We start from the raw sequence: 16,577 nt of genomic DNA on the forward strand, positions 1-16,577 counted from the left end.
CCATCACGAATCAATCTATTAAAAGTAATAGCAGATGAAATTCAACCAGATATAATTGCCCCTAACAGAACACAAAATGACATATTCAGAACTTGAAGTTTTAAATATTACAAATTATAACAAAATTTCACATTTTTCTAGAGCTACCTCTATTGGAGGAGGTACCCTTGATTTTAGCTAGAAATTATATTAAATGCAATACATTTTTTAATTCCCTCTATACAATCACTGCTGACTGAGAAAGAGTTTGAATGTTGTCTTCTTACGGAGGTGCATGTTGGCACATACTCTTTTGTGTTGGCCTGCCTGTCTCTACAGAAGTCCTAAATATTGCTACATTGATCCTTTTTTGTCTAAGTTGGAGGTTTTGTGTAATATCTTGTGTAGTAAATTCAAAAATATTGTATTAGTAGGAGATTTCAACATTAATGTTTTGAATAAGGATACTGTTTACAACAAATTCAATAGTATTTTAAAATCGTTTAACTTACATTACAAAATAGATTTTCCAACCAGGGTCACTTTAGAATCACAAACAGCAATTGACAATATTATTACAAATCTACCTTCTAATAAAACTAGAGTCTCTGGCATCATAACACACATTTCCGACCATGATGCACAGATAATTGAAATTTTAGATCTTGGTGAAAGGCAGAACAGTGTAATGAATAAATATATTAGAAAATTTACACAGAGTAATATTAAGTCATTCTTAAGCAGCCTAGCAAATACGGCATGGTCCGGATGTCTACCAAGCACCCAGTGCGTATGAAATATGATGTGTTTTATTCTATTTTTAGTTATAATTTTGAAGTACATTTTCCTAAATTGATAGTCACACAAAAAAGAAATCACAAAAGTAAATGGATAACTTGATGAAATTAAATACAAGCAGTGTAAATTGTGATAGACTTAGAAAAAAACTGTAGGATACTTAAGGATATAAAATTAAAAATCAAAAGTTAAAGAAATGAAAAAGGAATTGAAAAATGCTATATATATTGAAAAAAAAGCAATACTTTGATCAAAAGATTAATAATTCTTGCAACATTTCAAAATCAACATGGCAATTAATTAAAACAGAAATAAATAAAAAACCAGTTTGTAAAAAAAATATTACAGTTTTTAGAGATATAAACAAGGAAGTTGTAAGTGATCCAATACAGGTTGGAAATATATTTAATAAGTTTTTTGTAAACGTAGTTGATAAAACAGTATTACCCAATTTACCTTCTAGAAATGAAAAAACAACTAAATTTTCCACATGCTCATACGACAAATAATAGATTTAGATTTAATCAGATTTCAGAAACTCATTTAAAAAAAAATTGTCATGTCTTTTGAAAATAAACCATCATCTGGAAAATGATTGAGGTTACTATACAACTAATAAAACAATCTCTTCCATTCATTTTACAGCCATTAGTCCACTTAATAAATTCAATCTCTAATTTCAAGCTATTTTCCGAATCAACTAAAGATTGCCAGATTAATCCCAATTTTCAAAAAAGGTAACCCAAATGACCCCTCATGTTACAGGCCAGTGTCCTCTTCTTCCTGTGTTTTCTAAAATATTTGAAAAAGTAGTTTATATTCAATTAGTGAATTATTTAGAAAACAATAAATTATTAGATAAGCAACAACATGGCTTTAGATCGGGAAAGTCCACTACTACCGCTGCATTGACTTTATTCAGTCAATAATCAACTCGGTGGATAGGGTGAAAAGGTAATTGGAATTTTCTTGGATCTCAACACGGGCATTTGATAGCGTCTCACACCAAGAACTTCTAAATCTCTCTTAACAATCTAGGTATTCAAAATAGAGAATTATTATGGTTTTGAATCATATTTAACAGAGAGGAAACAATACGTGGAAATAGAAACACACATCATCTAAATTAAAACCGAGCAGGTGTCACATTATAAGAAAATATAAGTCTGAAATAGAAACCATTAAATACGGAGTCCCTCAAGGATCCATTTTGGGCCCATTACTTTTCCTCTGTTACATTAATGGACTACCTAAGGTGGTTCCGCAGGACTGTGGCATTTGTTTGTTTGCAGATGATTACCAACATCACCATATCAGGTAATTCAGAAGAAGATATAGAAATATCTTCTCACATTAGTCTAAATTTAGTTAAACAATATTTAGATAACAAACAATTACTCTTAAATTCAACTAAATCAAATTTTCATTTCGTTTTCCCACTCAACAATCAAGAATAACACCCAAATTTGATATTAATTTAAATAATAATGATATATCCCAAGTTGAGCACACAAAATTTTTAGGACTCATAATTGACGAGAATCTGTCATGGAACAAACACACTGAGCACGTAATTTATAAAATGTCTTCTGGTATCTATGCACTCCGACAGATGTCGCAGATTTGTAGTATACAGACATTGCGGACTATATATTTCTCACTAGTACATTCACACTTAGCCTATGGAATTTAGTATATATGGTGCAACGACAAAGAAAAATTTAGACAAAATTTTACGCCAACAAAAGAGAGCTCTCTTAGAGCAATGTTTAGACTAAAAAAAACAGAATCTGTCAAAAATTTGTTTTCAGAACACAAAATTTTAACTGTTTACAGTCTATAAGCATATATGAGACAGTGATATATATAAAACACAAATGAGAGAAATGCAAAACCTACAAAACTTTTACATCATTATAATACTAGATTTAAAAGAAATGTCCCTCAGCACAAACTAGAATTTTTCAAAAAAAGGAACTGATTTTATGGGCCATAAATTTTTAACAAAACTACCAACAAAAATAATAAATGAACAAAAATTTTATTAAAATGAAAAAAGAGTTAAAAAATATTTGATAAATCTGGCTCTGTACTCCCTTGATGAGTTTTGGGAGGGAAGGTAGATTGGGAATGCCTGGTATGTAATTTTTAGTATTTCATGTATATAAGCTTCTGGATTGTTTATTTCTTATTACATTGTATAATTTTAATTTTAGATGACATATAGATTAATTAGTATATTGTAAAAAACTTATTGACACTATTCATGTACACGCTGTACTATGTACGAATAAAGAATTTTTGAATCTTGAATCTTGAATCTTGAATCATATTTTTTAACTTAACCCTAAAGATGGCATCTATCGGATTTCTCATGATTTTTTGTTGTTTGTGAGGTGGCAGGCGTTGGTTTTCCGACGATCATGTACTATTCTCATTTAACTTATGATTTAATGTTTATAAATACATTTCATCCAAATATAGCAAATAGAAATTTAATAAACAAAATGTTAAAACACTAATTTGTCATTATTAATTAGTTACTAAATAATAATTAGACATTAATTAGTATAATTTTGTTCCTTTGTTAATGAAGATCAACATTATATATAATGCTGTAGATGGATGTGTCTGAAGATGATAGCCTCGCTATCGAAAGGCCTCACAAAACAATAAAAGTTTTAAATATTGGTTTTATGTTTTTCATGTAATTTAACATTATACATAGTTTGTATACAATCTGAGCAACATATATCGAAATAGGCCAATAAGAGTGTGTGAGTGCAGACCTCGCAATGCTTTGCAAACAAGCACAGTACTGTTTCTCAGCCAATGTTCATGACGTCAGAAAGGCATTTGCTGGCCCAGAGTTTACGCTAACCCCAATTAGACCCATTTAACTTTTCGCTTAGTGCAATATCTGAGATCTGACAATGTCACAGTCTTGACTCCTGAAATCTCTGGAGTCCACATTTGTCTGAAAGGATCTAGCACGACCAAAACAGTAGAGTACCTTGGCAATACTACCTATTACTTGCCGGGATTTCAGAACTCAAAACGTACTCTAAGCAACATAATGTGTTCTTAGTGTTTTCATATTGCTTTGTTTCGACATCAGACACCCAGACTAAAAGAGTCCTGTCTGGTTTATCCAGCAGAAATCCAGTGTAATCTATATCGATTGTGTAACATCAGGTGCTAATTGAGTGTACTACTAGAGTTTAGCTCCAAGGAATTTAGAAATTAAGTTAAATTCAACATTCACATTGAATTACCCTTCCAACCCTTTTTTATGTGTAGAAAACTCGGTTGTTCTGCCATGCCTTGAGATTGCGTCTAAAATATCGTAATAAAAACAAACACATAAGAAACACTCATTCTAATACACTTCAAAATAGTAGTGACATGCCTAAATGTAGTATGTTTATTATTTCTACAAGAAAAAGTTTTTATAATTTAACTGTAATTTTATTTTATTATAAAATACGTCATTACTCTTCCAAGGACAAAAAAAGTGTAGAATTTAATGGATTTTGATTACAAACAAATCTTAACGCTTAGCCATCAAATTATTTTCAACAAGAGCTGTTAGCTTAATTAATTTACCGTTTGTGGGTTTAGGAGTGGTTTGGTGTTTTAGGAGTTTCTTGTTATATTTTGTCTGTTTAAAGGGACTTGATAATTTTATTCTTGAAGGTAACTTGTACAAAAATCCTGATCTGAATAATTTAGTTGCATTTTTGAAATTTTTAAGAACCAAAAATAAATAAAAAATGTGAGGTTATAAAATGCTTTTTTAGTTTTTTATTACAAAAAATATTACAGGCAATACCTAACATTTTATTTTTGTACTTTTTCTTTCAGGACCAATATACATACATTGATTGGTATATATGTATAAAATATCATTTCATTTTCTGTATGACAGAAAAAAACACACGAGCCATGCATGTTAGGTCTTCTCTTATAGATTTATTAGAATAATTTCATAGCAAGTCTACATTTGAATTAATATTCTGAGGATCAGTAATATAACTTTCATAATCAGCTAAGTTTTCATCACCACATAAAACATTATATTTAACTCCATAAATATCACTAAAGCTACTTAAATTGTAGTACAATATTCATCTAAGACTGCATTTATTTCGTCCCTATTCAAATAAACCCAATTTCATGGGTTACACAATAATCACTTACATAATAGAAATAAATCACAATTACAGAAGTGTCGAATGAAGTAAACACTATCAGATGACACACCAGTAAACGATCAAAGTAATAAACACACAACAACTTATCTAGAAATTACGTCTTCATTACGTCTTCACAGTGTTTGGAAGACATTAGTGTCTCAAAGTAGAATATTTGAATTGTATCATGTATCAAAGTATATGATAAGATCAATTTCAATTCAGTCAATGACAGGAAATTTAAGTCATGCAGTAGGCAGGTTGGCCCAGACATATGAGGACTCGGTAAACAATCCATAATCAGGCTGGCCCCATTCTGTGTGTGGCAACATTTAACCTTCACTGTACATCTAAACATTATTCAACTTGATTCTACTTGTAACTATTGAAACTAGTTGTGCTGTAAGAAAGTTCATCCTTTACAAAATGTGAAGTATTCTACTGCATTTAATAACCATTTATTATTGACAAGTCAGACACTTTTTTCAACCTAATAATTTATACATAACATAGACACAAGAGGTGTAAGAGAAAGTAAACTTATTGGCACAAACTTAAAGGAATTATGGTTAATAACATGCAACTGTAAAGAGTAACAGTTAAGTCTATCCAAATATAATGTCTTATCACCGTGAGAGATAGACTGGGTTTGTTGGTTGATTGGACTGGAAGTTTCGTCACAATCGTCTGTTGTGGTTGCGCTTGACGGACCTGGACCACTGGTACAGCAGATGATGCCTATATCAAAAAAATTCCTATTAACTACCAAAATAACAATACATTTAAAACTAGAAAATACATAAAGCTGCATATTCTATGATGTAGTAATAAGTTAATTATAATACATTTATTATTACGTTCTCTAATTATTTGTGTTGTATTAGTAGTAATTGTGAGGTAGTAACACAATTTACCCACTGACCAGTAATGAAACAACCTTGGTTTTAATCCTAGAAGAACAATGTTAAATTTAAAACACTTTTATACCCTCTTATTTAAAGGCCTAGACTTTCAGATGTCTCATATTAAATTTAAAACATTTACATTTTTCTTGTAAAGTATATAATTTATAGGTATCTAATCCAAAAAGAACAAAACAGTTTGAAATATGAATCTAAATAGTGAATAAAACTATCCAAAAAAACTTAAACACTTTTGGACATTTTCCATGGGAAAATATTTAAATGGGAGCTAGAATAATTTCATTTACATATGTCTGTCCACATATCTAGAAAATAACTGAGGTATAGAATTGAATTTTAGCATGACACTTCATTTCTAATAGATAATATTGTGTTTGATGATGATGCACGTTCTTAAGATTTGGCTGAGCATTAGTGAAACCTAATTTACCACAGGCTATCTTAGGAATAGTTAGCTACAAACCTGGAATTTTGCACATTTTACTACCACTCAATGGGCTGGAAAATATTTTCTTCTGTGTGCCCATCTGTGTACCTTCTACATGATATCTTGAAGACAAACTGTGCTATAAACTTAAATTCTATAAAGTTTCAATTCTACAAAGGCAAGATAAAGGCTGGTTATGATGCATACCCATTTATAGGATATAGCTGAGCGTTAGCAAAGCCTATCCCTCAGAGAGATAGTTCTAAAAACGAATTGAGCTATAGACTTGAAATTTTAGATCCAACTTAATTTCTAGATAGAGAAGATTAAGTTTGATGATGTTACATGTCTCTTCACGGGAATTGGCTGAGCATTAGCTAAGCTTAACTCTCCAGGATATCTCGAGAGTGGATTGAGCTATAAGGCAAAATTTTGAATATATATTATTTCTACATAGGCAAGATTGAGTTTAATGATGATGAATATGTGATTTGGCAGAGTGTTAGTGAAATCTATAAGGATATCTAATTGAACTTTAGGCTTGAAATGTTAATGTAACTTCAATTCTAAATATACAAGATCGAGTTTGATGATGGTGCATGAATGTTCATGGGATTAGGTTGTGTGTCAGTGAAGTCTTCACTTAGGGGGTTATATAAAAAATAAATAAAAGAAACAAGTTCAAAGTTTAACGGAAATTTCATTTATTTATAGACAAGATTGATATCCTTCAGTGGATGTCACACCTCCTTCTCAGATGCCTATAGGATATGCCCATTGCCTTCAAACAGCAGAGTCAGAGGGAAAGCCATCAAGCTGGTCTGATTAGAGTAACTTTCAGTACTTTTTGGTGGTAGTTAGGTCATGGCAGCTTTTTGGATAATTGGATGAGCCATATCCCACATCAAAATAACCAATAGCATCGAAACTTAGAGAAGCCTATTAGATGACAAATTGTGTGGCAAACTTCTTCCTTGTAACACATTTAGAAAATGTAAAACTTGAAATAAATGTATTTTAAAATAATTATCTCTGTTTGATCAAGATAATGGAAGGTCTAGTGTACCTGAACAGCAGCAGGAGCAGCAGGAGTGGTGGGGGTGGTGACAGTCTCAGTCAGTGAGGCTGGTCCTGTTGTTAACACAGTTGTGGTGGCACCAGCTGAAACAACAAATCATCAACTAATTGAAACAAGTTTTGACACAAAGCATTCTTTGAATTCAACTGATATTTGTGACATTTATTTCATAAAATGAAGTTTTATTTTATAAAAATAACCCGCGGCTTTGCACACAATTTCATACTGAATAATAATTATTTTCATGGGCATGTCCTTTTTATAATTGGTTCAATAAACACTTTTGAAAATAAGTTACAGTCAATGGAAGATATTCCAGTTCTCTTCTGATCCACTTCAGAATAGTTGGATTTAAGTATGAAGAGTAAGTTTTGGGGTCCTGAAGTGAGTGAAACAGTTTTTTATGAGTAGCAAAATTCCATAATATTTAAGTAGATAACTCCAACAATTCAATAACACTTTTAATAATTGAGGCCAGAGTAATGAATACTCTGTCATAGTAATCTGAGAAAAGAGCACACATGATGAAATGTCATGGAGCCATATAATAATTTTTAATCGGGAATAGACATGTTTATGATACATATTATTTCAGTATCCATTGTTAAGAGGTTCTAAAGCTAAACAAATTTGCCTCTGGCTCTTATTTGAGGATTAGCATGTGAAGAAGATATCTAGTTTGAATCAATTTTATTTCACACAAGTACCATTTTGAATTGGTGCTCCAATTAGGAAAATATATACATATATACGAGGTCTGTCCAAAAAGTATCCAACCGCCGACCAGTAGGCAGCCGCGGCGTAACCAACCGGCTCAAACCGGTTATTGGAGGGGAGGGGTGAGCCTACTCCTTCCCATATTAGGCATTGAATACGATCCGGTCACTCAGTGAGTCACAGCGCTCTGTTCCGTACAGTACTGCATGTGTGTGCGTCGCATTTCAATATGACTGAACGTGTTGAGCAGCGCATTTGCATTAAATTTTGCCAAAATCTTGACCATTCAGCATCAGAGACGATTACTATGATACGGAAAGTTTATGGTGAAGTGTCTATGGGCGATACACAAATAAAAGAGTGGTTTAAGCGGTTTAAAAATGGCCGCATATCAGTGGAGAGTGATGACCGATCTGGCAGGCCTTCAACGGCCAGAAACGCTGAAAATGTTGAACAAGTTCGTGCAGCAATTAATAAAAAACCGTCGATTGACTGTCCGAGAGCTGGAAGAAGATTTAGGAATACCAAAATCGTCAGTTTGTAACATTTTACACGAAGATTTAAAAATTAACCATGTTTTGGCAAAATTTGTTCCTCAGCTGCTGACAGAAGACCAAAAGAACTGTCGACTTGAAATCGCACAGGACAATCTGGATTTGATAAAAAGTAACCCAGGGCTATTTAAAAAAGTTATTACTGGTGATGAGTCATGGGTTTATGGCTACGACCCTGAAACAAATGCTCAATCTTCACAATGGAAAACTCGCGAAGAGCAACGGCCGAAAAAAAGCAAGACAAAGTCGAAGCAATGTCAAGACAATGCTGATAGTTTTTTTTGACCAGGACGGTGTTGTTCATCACGAATATGCTCCAAGAGGCCAGACAGTGAATAAGGAGTATTATCTTGAGGTCCTAAGGCGGACGAAAGATGCAGTGCGAAGGAGATGACCTGAACTGTGGACAAGCCGTGACTGGATCCTGCACCACGACAACGCGCCAGCTCATTCCTCAAAACTTATTCAGCGTTTTTTGGTCAAACACGACATCAACCAACTACGACAGCCTCCCTACAGTCCTGATATAGCTCCATGTGACTTTTAGCTATTTCCGAAATTAAAAATTTCTTTGAAAGGAAAAAGATTTGATGATTTTGAAAAAATAAAACATAATGCGACGAAGGACCTGTTAGCAATTCCGCAGAATGAATTTAAGGAGTGTTTCCGGAAATGGGAGGAGCGTTGGAATAAGGTAGTGGCTTGTGGAGGGGAGTACTTTGAAGGGGACCAGACTACCGTTGCCGCCGAGTAACGTCAGTTGATGCCAGACGTCAAGGTCGGATACTTTTTGGACACACCTCATAAATCTGAAAAATCTCCATTCACAGTAATTTATTATTAGTCTAAGTTATTCCAGGTGCCATGGTAAAGTTTACCTTACTGTCATGTTCAAAAACATATAGAGATAGTTAGTCTAAAAACTCTACTTTCATCCAAATGTGACTACTTCCAGCTGTTGTAATTTACTTCCGGTCTATAATATTTCTGGCTCCATAGTAGCGTTTGGCTTGTTTTTCCAATCGATAAAGTACATACCTGTCTGTACATTGGTCTGAAAAAGTACTTTGATCAAAGGTCTACTTCCGACTATGGTAATCTACCTCCAGAGTAAGGAATTTCCAGTGCTGGTAATCTGTGGAGAGTATAATGGATGTGTATCAAATTTCGCCTTCCTAGGACTGTGAGAAGTTGAAAAACCAAATATAGTTCTTCTAGAGATTGCAACCCTTTCCAACTCTACTAGTGTTGATCTGTATGAAAAATAGTTTTTTTTTTTTTGGGAGAAACGAGGCACGTGTGTCATATTTCATTGTTGTAGGGCATCAAGAATTTAAAAACAAAAAAATTAACCAACCTCTATGGTTATTGATCTTTACGAAAATGCTTTAATTTTTCTATTTAAATCATAAGGCGTATGTGACATGAGTACAAAATTTCAACTTTCTGGGATAATGGGAAGTTGAAAAGTTAATGATGAGTAAGTGAGTGAGAGCTTTGACTTTATATTTGGGGATGATGGAAAATATGTGGTAATGGTAAAAGAAAAACTGTTATAACATAATGTTGACTCATGACATGTAGGGCATTTTATTGACAAAGATGTTAATGTGCTTTTCAATAGCAAAATCGTTAAAAGATTGATAACGATTGAAATCTGTGTGGTCAGAATCAAAGCTTTTATTTTCATGTAATGATATAGAGAACATTTTTTACATTTTTACATTAAGCTTACATGGTGGCGACAAGAAAAATGTAGAACAAATAAATGTCAGCAACTGTTTTGACAGGTATTGTTGACTGATAAAAACAATGGTTGGATCGTGACACCCATATACAGTAGTTTAAAAAAAAATAGCCACTCACAAGCCCTGTTTGGATAGTATGATAGCTCGAGAAATAATAATCGTATGTAACTCCCTCTCCCCCATAATGATGATAGATGCCTGCCGACATTAAACTGGTTTTGGTGGTAGGACATGCACAGAAATTGGAAAATTAGAAACTCTGATATATTCACGATAGTGGATCAGGGTGCTGGAAATAACCCTCAAAGGCAATGTTGCTTGTACTGGCAAATTGAAGAATATAATGAAAAATTTGGTTGGCATATCAATGGTTTAAAAGTACAAGAGGGTGCATAAAATAGACAGGACATAAACCAATGCTTAACCAGGGAGCGTGTGGAAAGATTTTTGTTGTACACCTTTGGAATGACCCTCGATGATCAGATTTGATAAACTGGTAATGTATTGAAAAGATTATCAGGAGTTCTTATTAACAATTAAAATAATGTCTTTAAATTGGAGTTTCAGTAAGTCTGTTTTACCATTAATTGGTAGACCTTGACCACGGTCTGTAAAGATACTCCTAATTACACCCAATCTCCAAATCAGCCAAGTCATTTTCCCAATCCAGAATCTATTAGGGCTGTTCAGAAAGTAACAGATGGTTTGAAATAAAAAAAAATAACATAGTGAAAGATAAAACTTGTATTATATACATTTGAAAGCTACATTCTTATCAGGCTATTTTTCAATGTAATTCGCATTAAAACTGAGGTACTTATCATAGTGTCACACAAGATTTTCGATTCCAAATTTGAAAAAGTCTCCTGCTTGAGATCAACCACTGGTTAATGATGCCGGCATGACATTTGCGAGCCAGGTCTTCATCACTGGAAAGAAGTGGTTGTTACTTGGGCTGGAAGTGCTAGGTCTGGGCTGTTTAGAAGAAGACCTACAACCAAGCTCATCCAAGAACTGTTGGGTACAATTGGCTGTGTACATTGTGGTGAGGAGAAAAAGGTTTTAAGCTCAGTTTTCCCCAACATTCAATGATGCAGCAAACCTTTGTTTTTTGTGGTCTTCTGCAAGGATTTATCAAACCCAACTGGCACAAAATCTGTAATACCATAGATAAGCTTTTCCACAACAATTTTACAAACTAAGCTTCATATAATTTGGGGGATATGTTCTGAATGTTCAGTGATCATGTTACAGTAATTTCCACTATGTTTATCAATCAGCCTTGAATTACTAGGCCATCAGAGTGTCCAGCAAACTTCAATCATGAACTTCCTGTACAACTTCCGCATTTTTCAAGTACATATCTTTAAAATTCCAGGACGATAAAACCAGAAATTAACCCTTTGAGTGCCGCAGCGTCTACATAGTAGATGTTGTTAAATGTGCATAAATTGCCGGCATCTACCCAGTAGACGATTTGTATTTAATTAATATCACATATAATTCGTTTTTGTTTTGACAAATAACTAATTTCACGGCAATCTACAAGTTTCGAACAATCGATTGTGATTGATTTTTATTGTTCACCGCCCCCTTGTAGTTATTTGCCATCAGAAAAAAAAACAGATGATGCAATAGTTGGTCAGCTGCTACTTGTTACCATTAACTACACAGTTTCGTTTGTTGTGTGTTTACATTGTGCTAGTTTCATGTGTTTATGCTGAAAACTGTTGTTATTACTATTCTGCAATTGTGTTCAGTAAAACTTACAATGCATTTATAAACTTCTTTTTTCGTGTTTAGTGACGTATATTTTATTGTTGGATTGGTATTGAAGTAAAACGCAAGTTCCAATCAAACTATTGATTTTAGGTGAAGTAAGGTTATATTGTAGGCCTGTGTATATTTTTATATACTTTTTATATAATAAGTATTTTAGTCGTCTTACTTCATTGAGTGAAATAGGATAGTTATAATATTGTTTCTAAACTTTTGACAAACTTGAACAAAAATTGCTTTTTGTTGTATTTTGTATATATTGCAGTATCTGGTTAAATATTACTGTAACACACCATATTATGCATGAGATTTTTGTTCAGTTTTTCATGCTCTTTCATATGGTATAGCTAAAAAAAAATTTAAAAAAAATATTGTATAAATAAAATTTTAGTTTAAACTTGAAATTGATTTTTTTTTCATTTCTTAGTTTTTTGTTATAACCTATATTCTTTTTGTGTAAATAAAAATAAAATTATAATATTATATGGAAAAAATACCTTGTTTTATAACACACAAACTAAAAAAAAATTATTCAAATCGGTTGAATAGTTTTTTTAATATAGTTTTTTCCACACATGCTTGCAAAACAGAAGGAAATGCTCCAGCAATTTATGCGTATGACTTGGGAAAATATGCCGTGGCACTCAAAGGGTAAAGTCCTCATGGGATTTTCCTCAGACTAGATAATATTTAGTTACTGCCTTAAAAATACACATAGTACATTAAAATGTGTTCTTTTTAAAAATTATATTTTTTTTAATAACATTTAACAACTTTGTTACAATGATATTATTTGTGTAAATTTAAATTTATTTTGAATAAGTGATGGATTTAAGGAGCAAATTAATCTCCTTGAAGTCCTGTAATATTCTTTTGTATCAGCACAAATATAAGATATCAAATGTATTACACTCCATAAATTAAAATAAGAGTTATTTAAAGCAATAAAAGAAACACATGAATATGAGATTTCTTTCATGGCCAATAACAAATTATGGCAACCACTGAATGCCAAACACCACCACAAACTAGACTTTACAGGGTGTCTAGCAAAGTGCCTTGAAGAAATTCCCTGACTTTTCAATACAAAAATATTCCAGTTTTTTCTGGTTGCTCGACATCCTACTATAGGCACAGACGGGTTAAGCTGAATGGCTGGCGTGCTGTGCGATGCCACGACACTCACTGGTGACGAGTGGCCTTCAACTGTCAACTTACGTCATAACCCTCTCTTTCATGAAGACCGTGCTGTCCAATATCCTTAAACTTGATCACTATGTACACATTTTGCTAAAAATTCCTGTACATAACCTGCATTTTTCCTGTAAGGAAATGTTAGTACAAATAAGCCCGCACTACCCTAATGCTGAACACCCTTGGCTAAACCAACCCTGTGATTCTTGTGAACTCTGGTGTGACCGTTTTTTAACCATTTCTGCCTCACTCTGCTTTCACCGATTATTTCATTCCCATAAGCGTCACAAAACTGGTAATAGATTTCAATCAGTTTGTGCCAACATAAACCTGATTACTCAATGCAATTTCCAATTGCATATATTTTAACTAGTCACAGTAGGGAAAAGTAAGAGACATACAGACCATCCTCTACCACAGCTTGATGCGTAGTAGTACAGGAATTATGTTACCCTAAGACTGCAGCTCTAGCCCCTCACCTCAACTGCAGAGCTAGCCCAAAAGTCTGATACTTTCTGGACACCTGCCATATAATACAGGTATTTATACTTTTTATTAAGCAATAAAAAATAAGTAAGCGGCCAGTTGACAAAATAGTAAAAGCTACATAAGCCTCTACCTCATACTGAAAGCAATTATTGAATTAACAATCAGAAAGATAGGTCTACTTTACAACATTAAATATAGTAAACGACTTACAATGTTTCTGTAAAGAAGGAAGTATGTATGGCAACATCAAAGGAGAGGTAAGGAAAGGATTGATTCCTGAATAATAAACACCACCTCATTGAGATATTATAAACACACAAAAACTTATATTAAAAATGCCTTAACACAAAATAGATGGTTAAAAAATACATTAGTTTTGAAGCGTTTCTGTCATAGAATTCAAACATAAAAACCATGGGTTAGGCCAATACAAAAAATTGTATTCCGATAAGGATACCAAAATTGTGGTCTCGATTCTCAATTCTGAATTCCGTACTGATTCCTGTTTTATTTTTATGGTTTTGTTTTGTTGCTATTAAAGCAAATCAGACCACTAGGAGCTCCCACCAAAAATTTCAAACCCCTTTTAACCATGATAGAACATTTTAAATTATATACATAAATATATTATTATTGACATATTTAAAACAATACAAATTACAAGATAAACTAATTGAAAACAGTAAAGATAATTTGTTTTTATGGTTTATCTATGCGTTTTTATAAACAAAATACGAAAAAGCACTCGGTAATTTATATACAGCTGATCAGCTGTTGTGCGTGAATAGATACAACAGATTCATGGCATTGCACAAAAATAACATATTGTAAGCAAAGTATTATTTATAAGATAAAAGTAATTTAGTTATCTATCTGTATTTTTTTACAGAAAGTACAACTGTCTGTGAATAGACGTGACAGCCACTAGTCATTGTGAAATCTTTGACTTTCCAAGTGTATTTATAGCACTTTAGTTGATTTTATTAATTATTTTGTAATAAAATACTTTTAAAATATTGAAACCAAGATCAAGTAAAAAGAGCCAGGGATTCAAGAATTGTCAGTATCTATATACCGGTATGAATCAAGGTATTGAGTATCGGAATCAACCCATCCCTAATAAAAACACTATGTAAGACAAAGGTGGTGTATACTCACGTGCAGTGGTGAGAGTTGTTGGTGTGTATATGGGCTGTGGAGTTGCAGGGTTGAGAGCCGTCAGTCCAACAGCATAGTCCGGAGTGGTACCACCCGCACTTGGAGCTGAGCTCTGTGCAGCTTCTGCAGCTCGCTTAGCTTCCTCCATTTCTTACATTGGAAAAGTACAGATCACTTTTATCAGTTTCCAAAACATTACACAAGTATTACCAGTAATAATTTAGATGACAATCAATAGCTTGCATATTTGCTATGCTAAAAAGAAATAAAATCTATTTTTAGTTAAAATTTTACAATGTTATACCATCACACTTATTTAAAAAAAAAAAAACCATCAAAACAACTAAAGAAAAATTACTAAATCTTCTTCACACTATCAAATGGATTGCCGACACCAAATTTGTTTGGCCTGGATTTAGTCTTTCCTAAATGAAAGAATTGTTCCATTTTGAAATTCTGAATATTAGATCTCTCTATACACACAAATTTCATATGTAATATGAGATTGTATAAATGCATAAAAGATAATTTAAAAAATAAAAAAATAAATAAATACTACAGAAAAGTCAATTCTCTCAATAATAATGATCTCAAAATGTATCATCCCAGCTGAGATTGCTATTGATAGAGAGTCCTACCAATTTTGTGTTTTTAATTTCAATTAATCTGTAATCATCACTTGTCAAGACCTAAACACAATTGACACTGTTTTGTATTAAAGTCACAAAATTAGTTTTTACTTTGTTCAGTATTGAACTATTGTTTGAAAAAAATCCTTAATTTTAGAAATTTCTGAACTTTAACAAGTTCTACTTCTTTGTGTGATGGTGCAGATCTAACAAAGGCTTGAGTCATCTTCATAGAAGCATAGCTTATTTCTTACATGATTTGTTTGGCTAAGTATATTAGGCATGCCAGTCATATAACAAATAAATAGTAAGAGGCCCAGAATAGACCTCTGGGGTTCACCATGGCCATTTTTTATCTCAACAAAATAGCCTTTCTTGCCCAATTCTTTGCAAAATATGAAAGTTTGACATACTGCCATATGTTGACTAGATTTGACTCAAACCATTTTTATTCATTAATTTGTCATGTAATAACCTATCAAAGACTCTGGATAGATCAATATAAACAACAGCAATTTTTGTTTTAAAATCAATAGAGCCTATTATACATTTTGTAAACTCATTCAGAGCTATTGAAGTAAATGAAAGATTATTTTTCTTGAAACCCAGATTGCTCTGAATCAGAAAGTTTGTTTTTTTACCAAGTAATTCACTAATTTGTTATGCATTGCTTTTTCAAAACTGTGATACAGCTCGTGAAATAGAATAGAAACTGGGCTGTAAATCTTGACGTTTGTTTTTTTCTCCACCCTTGAAGACTGGAACCACTTCAGAGATTTTTATCCTTTCTGAGAATATTCCAGAAACAAAAGAAGAGTTAAACACAAGCAATATAGGCTTCATTAAAGGAATCTTAACCCTTAAAGCTCAAATCAAATTATTATTATAAATATGCCATAAGAGATAAACAC

At 32.7% G+C, this 16,577-nt stretch overlaps 1 protein-coding gene across 1 annotated transcript in view; it reads right to left on the reverse strand.

The window, feature by feature from the left end:
* LOC124359110 (negative elongation factor A-like) overlaps positions 1-16,577 on the reverse strand; it is a 49,128-nt gene that overhangs the window by 5,930 nt on the left and 26,621 nt on the right. Inside the window, exons 6-8 of the mRNA XM_046811564.1 lie at positions 15,038-15,187; positions 7,387-7,481; positions 5,601-5,708 (exon numbers count right to left, since the gene is read on the reverse strand). Of these exons, the coding sequence (XP_046667520.1) occupies positions 5,601-5,708; positions 7,387-7,481; positions 15,038-15,187 (353 nt within the window). The remainder of the gene's footprint in view (positions 1-5,600; positions 5,709-7,386; positions 7,482-15,037; positions 15,188-16,577) is intronic.

Source organism: Homalodisca vitripennis, chromosome 4, assembly GCF_021130785.1.
Source record: "Homalodisca vitripennis isolate AUS2020 chromosome 4, UT_GWSS_2.1, whole genome shotgun sequence".
Taxonomy (NCBI): domain Eukaryota; kingdom Metazoa; phylum Arthropoda; class Insecta; order Hemiptera; family Cicadellidae; genus Homalodisca; species Homalodisca vitripennis.